This window comes from Pelophylax lessonae, assembly GCF_965119305.1.
Source record: "Pelophylax lessonae genome assembly, chromosome: 12".
In the NCBI taxonomy this organism is placed as follows: Eukaryota; Metazoa; Chordata; class Amphibia; order Anura; family Ranidae; genus Pelophylax; species Pelophylax lessonae.
Window position 1 is genome coordinate 135,411,055 of NC_138779.1, and position 15,345 is coordinate 135,426,399.

At 42.4% G+C, this 15,345-nt stretch overlaps 1 protein-coding gene across 1 annotated transcript in view; it reads left to right on the forward strand.

The window, feature by feature from the left end:
* PIH1D2 (PIH1 domain containing 2) overlaps nucleotides 1-15,345 on the forward strand; it is a 58,257-nt gene that overhangs the window by 21,786 nt on the left and 21,126 nt on the right. The window contains exons 2-4 of the mRNA XM_082274167.1: nucleotides 6,287-6,501; nucleotides 8,648-8,771; nucleotides 12,619-12,852. Of these exons, the coding sequence (XP_082130293.1) occupies nucleotides 6,319-6,501; nucleotides 8,648-8,771; nucleotides 12,619-12,852 (541 nt within the window). The 5' untranslated portion in view covers nucleotides 6,287-6,318. The remainder of the gene's footprint in view (nucleotides 1-6,286; nucleotides 6,502-8,647; nucleotides 8,772-12,618; nucleotides 12,853-15,345) is intronic.

The window sequence follows — 15,345 nt, forward strand, 5'->3', positions numbered from 1 at the left end:
ACACACACTCAATAAGATGTTTCCTAGAGTGACTTATGTATATAGTAACACAGTGATGATAGGCTGAAGAGACAGGTTGGGTAGAGATGGTAGATGACAGACACTTGAAAGGAAATGTTCTTGAAAGTAAGATAGTAGCAGATGGGATGCAGATAGGTTTAGCAATCATGTATGGTAGCAGATGATAGAGTAACAGGTGGACATACAAGAGAGATCAACCCAGTGCAAGAACAGGTGGTAGTAGGCTCAAGAGCTAGCAATCTTAGATAATGCAGATGTAGTAATAGTCCTTAGTATGCAGAGCTAGATAGTGTAAGCTTTAGTATAAAGGTTATAGAGGTTTCCCCTGTGGGGTACATATCACTAATAGCAATGTAGCAGAGGAGAGGTTCGGCAAGAGCGGATGATCCGGTAGCGGGATACAGGGATCAGCGCAGCGTGGTTCCGACAGCGAGGTATGCTTGCAAGCATGTGAGCTTCAAGACAGGTTAGCATCAAGGAACAAAGCAGTTTGAACGAACACATGTGAGTGAGAGCCGGCGATCTAAATAGCCATCCAGTCCGGCGCTCAGTGATGACAGCATCAGTCTTAAAGGTGTATGCGCACCTTACCAAAAGAGAATGGTGGGGCGCATACACTTATGAAAGGGTAATAAGGGTACCCAAAGGTACCAGAACATTACAGTACCCCCCCTTTAAGGCCGGCTCCTGAAGGCCTCTGGAGCTGGTTTGTCTGGGTACTTCGCATGAAAATTGCGAATTAATCTAGAGGCATGTATGTCAGAGGTGTTTAGCCAGGTGTCGTCTTGGGGCCCATAATTCTTCCATCGAACCAAGTACTGAAGTCTTCCTCTGTGGATACGAGAATCCAGAATCTCTTTTATTTCGTATTCTTCTCCACCTTCAACTTGTACAGGAGGAGGAGGTGGGATAGTAGGCCTTATTCCTTGGTCAGGAACATGGGGCTTCAGTAGCGACACATGGAAAATGGGATGTATTTTGAGGTCTATTGGCAATGTAAGCTGTACTGCAGCTTTTCCAATAAGTTTCTTGATTGGGAAAGGTCCCAAGAACAAAGGTCCAAGCTTTTTGCTAGGGATTTTCAGTCTTAAATTTTTTGTTGAGAGCCAAACGAGGTCCCCGATAGTGTACTGAGGAGAAGGTCTTCTGCGAAGATCATAGTACTTCTTTTGTTGACTATGAGCGTGTGCAATGGTAGTATTAAGCAAACCCAGAGAGTCCTTTATTTGGGTAAGATAGTCTGAGGCTACTGGGTTATTTGAAGGAAGGATGCGTGGTGGAAGAATAGAGGGATGAAACCCATAGTTCAAGTAGAACGGACTCTGCTTGGTCGTACTGTGGGTTGCGTTGTTGTAGGTAAATTCTGCCAGAGGGAGAAGATCCACCCAATCATCCTGTTGGTAAGAAGTGTAACAACGTAAATATTGCTCGATGCATTGGTTGACTCTTTCAGTCTGTCCGTTGGTCTGCGGATGGTAAGGAGAAGTGAGCTTCCGCTCGATCCGTAGTATGTGACATAGTTCTTGCCAGAACTTGGAAATAAATTGTGATCCACGGTCAGACAGAAGAGTTTTTGGGATACCATGTAACTTAAAGACATGTTTCATCAGGAGTTCTGCCGTTTGTTTGGACGAAGGTAGTCTGCGAATAGCAATGAAATGTGCCATTTTTGTCAGATGGTCCACTGACACTAAGATGGTATTAAATCCTTTGGAAGGAGGCAATTCCACTATAAAGTCCAAGGACACAACTTCCCATGGAGTTTGGGGTATTGGTAGACTGCATAGTAGACCAGATGGTCTCGTAGTGTCAAATTTGGACCTGGCACAGACATTGCATGAAGAGACAAATTTTTGTATAGATGTTTTCATGTCAGGCCACCAGAATTGCCTGGTAATCAGATTAAGAGTCTTTGTCATACCCATATGTCCTGCCATAGGCACCTCATGCGATAATTCCAAGATCTTGGTGCGTATGGTGGGTGGTATGTAAAGTTTGTCGTTGTAGTAGAGGAAGCCTTCTGCATCAGTATTTAGTTGTGGTGGGGGTGAATCCAAACTTATACCATGCAAAACCTCTTCCTTCAAGGAACGGACAACTCCAATAATGCGTTTGTGAGGTATTATAGGAACGGAAGGGATTTCAAAGTAGTTTTCTTCAGTTAGTCGTGATAGTGCATCCGCCTTTTTGTTCTTATCTGCAGGTGTGTAGGTCACTAGGAAGTTAAACCTTAGAAAGAATAGTGACCATCGTACCTGTCGGTGCGAGAGAGTTTTGTTAGTCTGAAGATATTGGAGATTTTTATGGTCCGTGTATATAAGTATTGGTAATTGGGTGCCTTCGAGTAGATGTCGCCAATTCTCCAGAGCCAATTTTATAGCAAGCAGTTCCTTTTCACCCACGGGGTAATTTATCTCTGGACTGCTTAGGGATTTAGAAAAAAAGGCGACTGGATGAAGTGGTGAAGTGTGAGTTGGTCGTTGGGAGAGTATTGCTCCTACTGCCATGTTAGACGCATCTACTTCCAGAATGTATTGGAGGGATGGGTCTGGATGGCGTAGTATGGGAGCAGAAGTAAACCTTGTCTTTAACAGGTGAAAAGCTTTATTTGCTTCATCTGACCATTTGAATGGTTTTTTAATGCTAGTGAGCTGTGTGAGGGGTCTCACAATGGCAGAGAAGTTTCTAATGAACTTCCTGTAGAAATTCGAAAATCCAAGGAATCGCTGTAGCGCCTTGCGTGTGGTTGGTGTAGGCCAATCCTGAATGCAGGATATCTTACTCATGTCCATCTCGATTCCTGTTTTGGATATGATGTAGCCTAGAAACAGTACCTCTTCTTTATGAAACAAGCATTTTTTCAGTTTCACATAAAGGTTGTGTGCAAGCAATCTCGATAATACTAGTCTTACATGTCTTATGTGTTCAGACAGGGATCGTGAATATATAAGTATATCGTCTAGATATACCACAACACAGACATCTAGTAAGTCTCTGAAAATATAGTTTATAAATCGTTGAAAAACTGCAGGGGCGTTGCATAGCCCGAATGGCATTACAAGATATTCGAACAATCCGTATCTGGTTCTGAATGCAGTCTTCCACTCGTGTCCATCACGGATTCGAATGAGATTGTATGCTCCTTTCAGGTCCAATTTTGAAAAATAGGTAGCTCCACGCACCTGCTCAATGAGCTCAGGTATAAGCGGTAGAGGATAGCGATCTTTTATTGTAATAGCATTCAATTGCCTATAGTCGATGATAGGCCTGAGACTTGAGTCCTTATTGCGGACAAAAAAGAGTCCTGCTGCTGTGGAAGAAGTGGAAGGTCTAATAAAACCTTTTTCCAAATTCTCATCCAGATAGTCTTTGAGATGGGAAAGTTCATCCTGTGAAAGAGGATAAACATGACCGAACGGCAATTTGCTATTTGGGAGTAGATCAATGCTACAATCATAGTCTCGATGGGGAGGTAGTGCTTGAGCATTTTTCTCAAGAAAAACCTCAGAGAGATCCTGATAACATAGTGGTGCAATCTCATCTGTCACCACAGACAGGATCTTCCCGAAAGACGGGAGGTTACACGTACCCTCGCAATAGCAAGAGAGGAAGGTCAGGGTTCCTTTCCTTCCAATCTATGGTTGGTTGATGTGTGTGCAACCAGGGAAGTCCCAAAACAATGGGAAAGTGGGGTGAAGGTATTAGATCGAAGGTAGTGGTCTCCATATGAGACCCGTTAGTAGTGACTAGGAGTGCCTGTGTCTGATCAGTGATCGGACCAGAGGATAAAGGAACACCGTTAATAAGACTCACTGAGACAGGTTTAAGTTTAGAAATAATAGGAACTTTATTTAAAGCAGCAAAACGTATGTCAATATAATTTCCACAAGATCCTGTGTCAATCATGGCCTTAGTAGTAATCCTGTTCTGGTCCCACTGTAATGTTAAGCAAACAGAAAGGTAAGGGTTAGTGATTGAAGTTGTCAATCCCCCTAGGAGGACAGGTGAACACGCACCCTTCTTTTTGTAGACTAGGGGACAGACGTTTACCTTGTGATCCGGGGATGCACAGTACAAGCAGAGATTACCAGATCGTCTTCTGGCTCTTTCCATAGTTGATAGAGGTGGGCGTATGGTTCAACGGCCGAAATCCGAGAAGAACTGGATAATGGCATTCCCATTTTCTCAGCCTTTCTTTCTCGTAGTCTTCTATCTATGGTGATACTGAGTTGTATCAATGCATCCAGGGTTTTTGGCAGATCCGCTAGGGCGAGCTCGTCTTTAATGGCCTCTGATAGGCCAAGCCTAAATTGGGATTTCAGAGATGCATCATTCCATTCTGAATCAAGGGTCCATCTCTTGAATTCTGCGACAAAGTCTTCTACAGGTCTCCCACCTTGTTTCAAGGATCTTAATTGAAGATCGGCAGTACTCTGCCTATTGGGATCATCATATAGGCTAGTGAGTTCTGCTAGGAACAAGGCATAGGAGTTGAGAAGCTGGTCGCTTTTCTCAAAAAGAGAGTCTGCCCAGGCCCGAGGATCGCCTTTTAGGTAAGAAATAATAGTTCCAACCTTAATGTGATCAGTAAGGTAGGTACGGGGTTTTAGCAAGAAAAGTAACTCACATGCGTTTTTAAATTCGCGAAATTTTTTGCGATCGCCTGTAAATACCAAAGGAAGATTTATTTTGGGTTCAGGGGACTGAGCAGTGGTAAGTTGTGTCAGTCTAATTACTTGCTGCGACAGAGCCTGATTGTCTTCTTTTAATTCAGCAAGTGCGTGTATTAACGCAGTTACTTGCTGTTTTAATTGTGTCATCTGAGTGGTTATTTCTGCTGAATCCATTTTGTGGTTCGTTCAATCTGTAACGCTCCTGCGTTTTACGTATGATGTGGATTTTCAGCTGCAGAAATATTCCACTTCAGTAGTCATGTAGAGAAACGCTGAGACACCATTCCCAACTCTCAATGACTCATCATGTGTGGATGATCTCAATTCAGCAAGTAAATACACACACTCAATAAGATGTTTCCTAGAGTGACTTATGTATATAGTAACACAGTGATGATAGGCTGAAGAGACAGGTTGGGTAGAGATGGTAGATGACAGACACTTGAAAGGAAATGTTCTTGAAAGTAAGATAGTAGCAGATGGGATGCAGATAGGTTTAGCAATCATGTATGGTAGTAGATGACCGAGTAGCAGGTGGACATACAAGAGAGATCAACCCAGTGCAAGAACAGGTGGTAGTAGGCTCAAGAGCTAGCAATCTTAGATAATGCAGATGTAGTAATAGTCCTTAGTATGCAGAGCTAGATAGTGTAAGCTTTAGTATAAAGGTTATAGAGGTTTCCCCTGTGGGGTACTTATCACTAATAGCAATGTAGCAGAGGAGAGGTTCGGCAAGAGCGGATGATCCGGTAGCGGGATACAGGGATCAGCGCAGCGTGGTTCCGACAGCGAGGTATGCTTGCAAGCATGTGAGCTTCAAGACAGGTTAGCATCAAGGAACAAAGCAGTTTGAACGAACACATGTGAGTGAGAGCCGGCGATCTAAATAGCCATCCAGTCCGGCGCTCAGTGATGACAGCATCAGTCTTAAAGGTGTATGCGCACCTTACCAAAAGAGAATGGTGGGGCGCATACACTTATGAAAGGGTAATAAGGGTACCCAAAGGTACCAGAACATTACACTGAGCTCTCTCCCCTTCCCTTCCTCCCTACACAAATTTATCTTGTGTCTGGAAAACCTCTGGCTGTGCAGCGGGGGCATGTCAGGACAAGTCTGATCACTGGAGGAGAGCATGAGGAGTTCCCAGCATAGCTAGAGAACTGACCCTGTTGTGTGCTCCAGCTTAGTGTGGTCAGTTTTTACTATTCACATAAAGGAAGCAATGCAAAGAGAATTAGATACTTTCTCATACAAGTACATGATACAGCAGGCACATATCAGGAATATGAAGTGTTGGGGTAACAAACGCTTTAAGTATTCAATATGCTCAGTGCTGGGACAAAGATGCCACACTGGGGCCCCCCTCTTCCCTTGGAGTTAGGGTCAAGACGCCCCCCCCCCCATCCCTGCAAAAAACCATTGCACCCATGGCAACCGCCCCTCCTGCCCACCCCTTGTCCTGGCCCCGAGTATGCTTACAAAGATATTGCGTTTTCCTATCGCTCATTGAGCCAATGGGTTGTTGGTTATTATGGTTCGTCTTATGTGCTGATGCATTTTTAAACCAAATGTTTCTACATTGATTTTGCAGAGAGGCCTAAAGTGCCAAATTCTACAGTCAAGATGAACAGCAAAGTCACACCAAATGAGCTTTTATCTCAGGTCAACCAGTTTTGGAGCTTGTTGGATGATATGGCTGAAAACAGCCCAGACAGTTATCAGAAGTTCATACAGCGACATATGAACGAAGGAAAAGACTTCATGAAGCCCCCAGAACCATTCTTGTGCATACAAACTAAAATATTGGTAAGATAAATCATATACATTTCTAGAATGCTTTGAAGTGATAGCACCTGTATGATCAGATTGATTTTTTACTGGATCCATTAAGCAAATTCGAGTTGTTGCTGACTGTGTACAACATTGTCTCCAGGTGAGAAAAGATTTAAGCTGCAGCATTTTATAAGAGGAATTTTTAGGGCTCATGCACACGGCCACCAAAAAAACGCAGCACTTTTATCAGTACTACGTCTTTTTTGTTTTTTTACTTCTATCTGAGAATGCAGCAAGGCCGCATATTCATCCTGCCACTAGATGAATCTGAGGTACATCTTCCTTTTAGTACTTCAGGGCACACACCTAGTACCCCCTTTCTATCCTCCAGCTGACACCCGTCCACTGACTACTCTACTCCGAAGTGGCCTCCTTCCTGGTCAGGCCCTTGGACACGATACTGCTTTCCAGGTTCTCCAGTGCCTCAACTCCTCCTAGTCAGCTCTCCTGGACCTATGGGTTCAGCCCCACACTTCTGGCTCCCCAGGACAACTGCCTATGACCATACACCAACTGCTATAGAAGAGGAGGCAGCCACCGCCCTTCTTCCGGGACTCTGCTCACCAGCCAAAGACCTTGAGCACATGTGCTCCTGGCTTTTATACTACACCCCACAATGCACAGAGACAGCGGTCTGTGCCAATTCCTGGGGCTGTATCAAAGCCTGTGTGTCCATTGGTCAGGTTTCCTCCACTCTCCTCCATGGAAGGAGGTGGATATTTATTCTCAAGTCAACAAGAAAAATTTGGGAGTGTTATTATGGCTATTTCATGAAGGCATCTACTGCATGAAGTGACCCAGGATACAAGTATATATCTTCTCTGCACCGCATTCTATGGGGTCATTTCAACCTTATACCCCATGGTCCTACTGGGATTAATGGCTCACCCATCGTATTTGGTATGGATTGGTATCTGGCCTTTCCCTCCCCTTCCCCCTCTTCTGATATGGCTATGAGATTGGATAACATTCTTTTGGTAGAAAATATGGACGAATCATTTTAATGGTCAAGACAATAAATGTGAAAGGAGATTATAACATACACATATCCCTGATGAAGATTTGAACTAAAAGTTCGCAAGTTATTTGAAACGAGTCGGATTCTATATCCTCCCCCCTTAGGGTTTTTTTTTCCCCTTGGTGGGAGTCATGTATTCCCCTTTGCCTCTTTTGCTACAATTTTGTCTTTGATCAAGCATTTGTATGTGTTTTTCACCTTTATATGTTTAAAAATGTCCCAACCACTGTTCTACTACTACATGATCAGTATGGTTGATGTGGTTTTTCAACGTTCACACCAATTATCTCTTTTAACTAGTTCTTAATAAATACTTGAATTTTATTATAGACTTTTTGGTCTCTTTTTCCTCGATTGCCTCAAAAATACCATTTAAGAGGAGAAAAACAATGTTTATTTTCAAAGGTTTCCTCCACTATGCCTCCCCATTGGACCAGTGGGGACAATCCCTCAGACCACATGAATCACACACTGAGCACATTGAGCAGACCTAACTAACTCACAGATCCTGCTCCATGTTAAGCAGAGAGAATATAGAATTTGCCTGCTGCTACTCTGATAGGCAGACAGAGCCAAAAACTATACTCACTCTCTAGCACCTATCTAGGAGGGTGCTACAGAAGTGTGCATGTGCCCTTATTCATAGACCACCTTTGTGGTGAGACTTTACTGTCTTGTAAAGTTTTTTGTAGTGCTGCTATCTGAAACGTCTGGTTATGTCATATAGTGTGACCCCCTGCTGTCAGCTGTGGTTCCTCCCACCAAATCCTACATCACTACAGGAGATAGTTGTGACATTGAGGTTGGCAGGAGGACGTTTTGTTTTTTCTGCAGAGACAAATAGCTAAAGCAGGGACATGTTATAAAGGGGAATAAGGAGGTTTGAGATAGTATAATGGGTAATATCTGGACATTTTGACAAAGTAGTAAAAAAAGAAACAAATGAAGGGACAGTGTTAATATGTAAGAAGACCAGAGTACGACCCATTCAGTGTCTTTTATCATATGATTCTGACAACATTACTTAATTTTTTGGTGCATATTTTGAAAATGCTATTTCTGAAAAAAGAAAGATATATAACCATATATATATTTCTTCAGCTTCCAGAGGAGAGGTTGCTATTCATTAATATCTGTGGATGGAAAAGGGTACCAGCTCCTCAGTCTGACTTAGATCCTGTGCCTTTAATTGCTGGGAAATTAGTGGATACATCCGAAGGGACAGGTGAGTCAGTCTTAAATCTGCTTGTAAGTGTTTTAGGGATTTACTGGTAACAAAATCAAATGAAAAATGTAAAGAGAGATAAAAATCAACTGATACACTATCAGTCACTGCAGTTATAAATTGTTTGTACATCTTTTAAGTTTCAAGCTAAAGCATTGCTCACCGTAGTGTGCAATGGACATCCATTATCCAGCTTGGTACATGGTCTCATGATGACCATCGCATTCTATGGCTTTTTGGTCTAGACCAGGGGTCTCCAAACTTTTCAAACAAAGGGACAGTTTTCTGTCCTTCAGACTTTAGGGGGGCTGGATTGTGGCCACTGGGGGTAGAAAATGTCTTGGGCCCAGCATTAGTGAGGGTAAACTTGGCTTCAGGGGGGGGTGGTCAGTAGGAGGAGGAGTAGTGCCCCATCATTGGTATCATTCGAAGAAATAGTTCCACAGTGTTGGTGCCAGTGGGAGGAATAGTGCCTCGTATCATTTGGAAGAATAGCGTCCCAAAGGCCAGATAAATGTTGGAAAAGGGTCGCATCTGGCCCTCAGACCGTAGTTTGGAGACCCCCGGTCTAGACAACTAATAATCATTAACTATGGCAAGTTTTTTGTGTGCAGTTGCCTGCAGAGTGGTGGAGAAATATGCATATACATTTAGTCCTTGGTATGGCAAGCATTTGTGGACATCTTGCCTATCCCATGTTTATGAATTCATTGAACATCCCATTCCAAAACCATAGACCTTAAAGAGGTTGTAAACCCATACACACTTTTTTTTTTTTTGTTCGACCTGAAAGAGAAACACATAATGAGCTAGTATGCATCGCGTACTAGCTCATTATGCAATACTTACCTTAGTACGAGCCCCCGCCGTGCAGTCCGCTTACCTCTATGACGGACGACATGTCCAGTCGCCCTTCTTCCGGGATCGCGGCATCCGGCCATCTGATTGGCCGGAGCCGCGGTGACGTCACTCCCGGGGGCTGACGGTCACGGCACGGGGCTCTGAAGAAACGGCACCAGCGGCCATTCCTTCAGAGCGCATGCGCCAGTGACGTCACTGGCTGCATGTAAGGTAAATATCTCCTAAACGGTACATGTTTAGGAAATATTTACAGTACCTATAGGTAAGCCTTATTATAGTCTTACCTATAGGTACAACTTGCAGAGGAGGGTTTACTTCCTCTTTAATATGAAATTGACTCCTTCCCCCATTCCCTTTCACTCTTCTGAAAATCTTTTTTTCACAAGATTTTAGAGCTTGTCTGTGGGAATATGTGCCCATTGAGCCAAAGGAACCTTTGTGAGGTCCAGTACTGATTTTGGATGAGAAGACCTGGCTGGCTATCAGCATTTCAGTTCATCCCAAAGTTGTTTAGTAGGGTTGAGGTCAGGACTCAAGGTGCAGGCCACTCCCGTTTCTTCACACCAAACTCTGTCTTTATGAAGCTGGCTTTGTGCACAGGAACACAGTCATGCTGAAACAGAAAAAGACCTTCCTATAAACAGCTGCCTCAAGGTTGGAAGTACACATCTGTCAAAAATGTATTTGTAAGCTGTAGCATTAACAGTACCCTTACTGGAAGAACTTGAACTCAATACATTGAAGGGGTGTCTACATAGAGATGGCCATATTGCATGTGTCATTAAAGCATATGCCTCTGACCACATAGTTTCTGAGTCAATATTCAATGTAATGTTTTTAAAGTGGAACTTTTAGTCAGAAAATGAAAGCAGAACTTTACCCATAACAACTTTCTTCTTGTTGGAGGCTGCCATTTTTCTGAAACCGCAGTAAATCATAAAGTTGAACTAAACCTATTGAATTACTGGTTTAAAAAACAGTTACATTCCTGGAATGCCGGGATTGCTAACTGTAACATTCGCTTGCATTCAAAACTGTCAAACCTTCAAATGGCTGGTGTCATAACTGATCACATGTGCAGCACCATGGCAGTTGCAGATCAAACAGCAGCAGCTTCCTTGGCTGTAAAGGATAGGAGGGTTTATTTCTGCTTCAAGGCTGTCAGCAGATCAGCCTCTACAAACTCAGCAGTGCCTACAAATTCCTAAAATGGGAGAGCAACAGAGCGCGTGCCGTGCAGAGCAAAGTGAAACAGTGTATTACTGGAATTTAAACAGTATACTTATTTTTATTGTTATACATAGCTGTACAAACAAAATGGGCCAGTCTAAAGTGATTTAGCAGGACTTAATTTACTGAGTAAAGGTCCACATATGTCCAGCTACATCACTTTAGGTTGGACGCTTTTTACAAATAAGTGTCTTTATCACAGGTGTCAAACACAAGGCCCACGGGCCAAATCCGGCCTGCCAGGCCATTTCATGTGGCCCTCGCACCCAGGGCTTTTTTTCACCTGGAACGTGGCAGAACTCTGTTCCACCACCTTCGGCTCTTGCAGATCCCTGCCTACCCTGCATGCACAGGGCACAGCAGTGCTGACCAATGAATTCCCTTCAAGTGAGAGAGAGATGCGGAGAGAGACACTGCCGGGAGGTGCTAGAGCCAGGCAGGTGAGATGTAAGGAAGCTTTTTGGGAGGTGGGGCACTCTGTACTCCGCACACTCCTGAACTCTGCACACCACGTATTATTTATCTCTGCACTCTGTACATAGCGCACCCATAAACCCTGCACTCTGTATGTCATTATTGTCATACACTCCTAAACTCTGCAGTCTGTACATAGCGCACCCCTAAACTCTGCAATCTGTATGTAGCACATTAATGAATTCTACACTCTGTACACTGCATACTTCTAAGTATCTAAGTAGATGCATAGTCTTACAGATACAACTGGCCCTTTGAGGACAACCCTAATGCTGATGCGGCCCACAATGAAATTGAGTTTGACACCCCTGGTCTATATGGTTTAAAATCCAGTATTACTGTTTCACCTGCTCTACACATGCTAAGTTGCTTTCCAATTTTAGGCATTTTTAGGCATTGCTGAGTTTGTAGAGGCTGATCTGCTGACACCCTTAAAGTGGAATTAAACCCTTCTATCCTTTACAGCCATGGAAGCCGCTTCTGTTTGATCTGCAACTGCCATGGTGCTGCAAGTGTGATCAGTTATGACACCAGCCCTTTGAAGGTTTGACAGTTTGGTTGAGGACACAGGAAAATGTGACAGTTAGCAATCCTTGCATTCCAGGAATGGAACTGTTTTTTTTTTTAAACCATTTAATTGACAGGTTTAATTCTTTATGATTTACTGCTGTTCAGGGGCTCTGGGCTTTGGCAAAATTGCAGCCTCCAGCAAGAAGAAACCCGAGAAATGATGGAGGCAATTTACAGAACACACTCCATTTTGGTAGCATAATTATTAATGTGGAATGTATGTTCCTTGCTAAAGAACATTTTGTGTGATCAAGTTCCACTTTAAGCATAAACTGAAGCCAGTCAGTTCATGATCCGAGCAAAGGTTTTCATAATGCAGACTAACAATTCACTGGGGGCAGCTGCTTTTACAAAAATGAATGCATGCATTAGAATTATGTAGGTTGGGTGTTAAGACTATGCATAGTTGGATGCAAGATCTGGTGTTTGGTGGAGATTTGGCCACTATCTGACCGCTTACTAGCATAACCTGAATTGTTGGGTTTGTGTATGAAAAAAATTTTAGGCAATTTTTTGGTGTTCAAAGCAACAAGGCAATCACTAACTATAATTTTAATAGGGCAAGATAAGGCTAATCTGCTAACAGAAGCATTTGCCGTGCTTAGCAGTTTTATGATAATATGAGTGAGGATTGGGTTTTAAATTCAAACTGTTCTTTTTTAACAATACTGATACAGCAAACTTTTCTATTTTTTTTTTTTTTTTGTGATAGTTATTGACATTGCATACAGCCCAGTGGTATTAAAGGGAGCAGAGAGCGATCGAGTGGAACAGGATCAGCTCATCCGCCTAGCAATGAAATACATTGAACAGCAACACAAAATCACTCTTTGCCATTCTTACCATATTGCACCATTTAGACAAAAGGGTAATTTACAGACGCTGAGGAACAATTTAGACGGTCAACAGGAAAAGCCAAAAAAGACAAAAGCAAAATCAGAAAAGGGTAAGTTCAGTCATACATTCTTCAGGTGATTTTATTTTTTTTTAAATTTTAATTTAAAATTTTTTTTTTGCTTTTCTCTCATGAAAATAAATCATCTACATAGCCCGAAAAGGGGAACGCACACTTGAAATGTGGTCTACTTAAAATTCTCATTCTTTGCTTTTATTCTTTATTTTGGAAAATTCATTTTTTAGAATAAAGTAAGTCAGTGCCTTTATAATGCTACATTAATTGAGAATGTGTAGTATAAAAATGAAAAGCTAAAGCTACCCATGGACAATAGATGGCAGTCAAATATGTAGGCATGTCCAGTTGCTATAAGATTCCTAATATAAAATATTTTTCTACAAGCTTGGATCACCTAATTGTGCATATTTACACATTTATTTTGTGGCGGATGGACAGGAAACACTGTTTATGCATTCTTATTGCCAATTTATATCCAGTAAAAACAGCAAAAGGCTGAGAAAATAATTGGAATGATCCTAAAAAGTTTCTGTACTGTACATATAGTCATTGCTTGACCTGATTTCATCAATGCAAACTATTCAAAAATGTTATATTTAAAAGGCACTAATTATTTTTATCACTAACGTCAGGAAAAATATCTTACAACATTTGAATTGATCCTCAGAAAATTTTAGTTGCAATTTGCAGAGAATAACCATTTAAAGTAACTAAAAGCAAAACTTTTTAAAAAGTTTTTTGGATAGAGTGGAGATGGATTAGAACCCCTATCAGTTTTTATTGCTGTCTGTGATCCCATTAAAGAGATTTACCCTCTTTATTTGTTCTGTTTACCTTATCCACTGACAATAAAAGTAAAGAAAATCCCAAATTTTGGGTTGTCCCCCAAAAAAGTAATTTTCCAATGGGGTCACAAATTCTGGTGATCTGGGGGTTCCCAAGGAATTTGATTGCAGAGATTACCTCTCCCTTCCTGTTTGGCTATGGGACAGGAAGTAAAAGGAAATCTCTGCAATGGGACACAGATGGTAAAAAAAAAACTGAGGGGTTTTAACTCTTCCTCACTCTATCCAAAATGGAAAAAAAAAAAGTATGCCTTTTAGATCTGCTTTAAATATTTCTCAGTTAAGAGCACAGAGTGTAATTTCTGTCTGTTGCTTCTTTTGCTATCAGCATGAATCACTTCTGGGAAGTTTTCCTGACACCAAGGGAAAAGGGGTGACAAGATAGGGAGCTCCAGTTGATTGACAGCCTCGGCTCTGTTCCTGTGTGCTATGTGAAAGGGGGGTGTCCCTTTCCTCCATTAGCTCTCAGAGCTCTCTTCACTGAGCAGTGCAGAGGACAATTTAAACTCTGCACTCCTTTTTATGACAGCTCATACAAGTTTTATAAATTCTGCATTTTGAATGGCTGTAGAGGAAAAAATACTGCAAACAAAAAGTTACAATTTATGTAGGAGGATTTGTTTAATCTCTGTGTATCACCTGATACCAGTCACTTTGCTGGGTATATGTAAGGGTTTAGTATACAGATCTGGTCAAATATTGCTGCGTGCCGTCATCCCTTAAATACTGTACATACATAGAACAGATACCCCTCCTGGGAATGGGACAATAAAGGCACAAACTAAAGAGTATTAACAATAAAAGGTTTTGGTCATTTATTGGTACAAAAAGGTAAAAAGGGATAGATAGATAGATAGATAGATAGATAGATAGATAGATAGATAGATAGATAGATAGATAGATAGATAGATAGATAGATAGATAGATAGATAATAGGAGAACAGTCCCAAAGCAATAGATGAAGACATCTAACACATTTCGAGAACTCTTCTTCAGAGGTGTCTGTAGCAGGAAAAACACTGCCTAACAATGGAGATATATGAAAAGAGATCCACCGCTGGATATAAAACCAGGGATAGTTTCTGATGCCACGATCATGAACAATTCCGCTATCAGAGGGGGGCGAAAGCCACGGGCCGCACCCGCTGAGATCTCCCATCAAGGCTAAATAACAAGAAGTTTAATTTAATATTGGTGTAGTATAAAAAAATTGACGAATGCTAATATAAGGCTATGAGGATCTGAGAAGAAGCCAGCTGGTCAGGACACTCTTTTAGATAGTGAGTCTGTGCAGCTGTCCCATAGGCCTGAAGATATCCACTTGGGAGACCTTCAATCTATATGTGACCTGACTCACTATCTGAGAGGGTGTCCTGACCAGCCTTCTTCTTCCAAGATCCTCATAGCCTTCTATTAGCTTTCATCAATTTTCTTATACTACACGAATATCAATTATGTCACAGAAGGTCACCAGTAGGTGGTGCTGTGGAGCAGAGAGCAGAGCGCGGGATCAGAGGCTGTCAGGGAGAGCAGGAGAGAGGAGTGTGTGTGGAGTGTGTGTGGAGTGTGTGCGTGACCGACCGCGTGTGAGTAACCGCCCCCCCCCCCCCCCCCAGGAGAGCAGCGGCGGGAGCGGCGCTCGAACCCCGACCCCCCCCCCCCCCAGAAGCGAGCGGCGAGC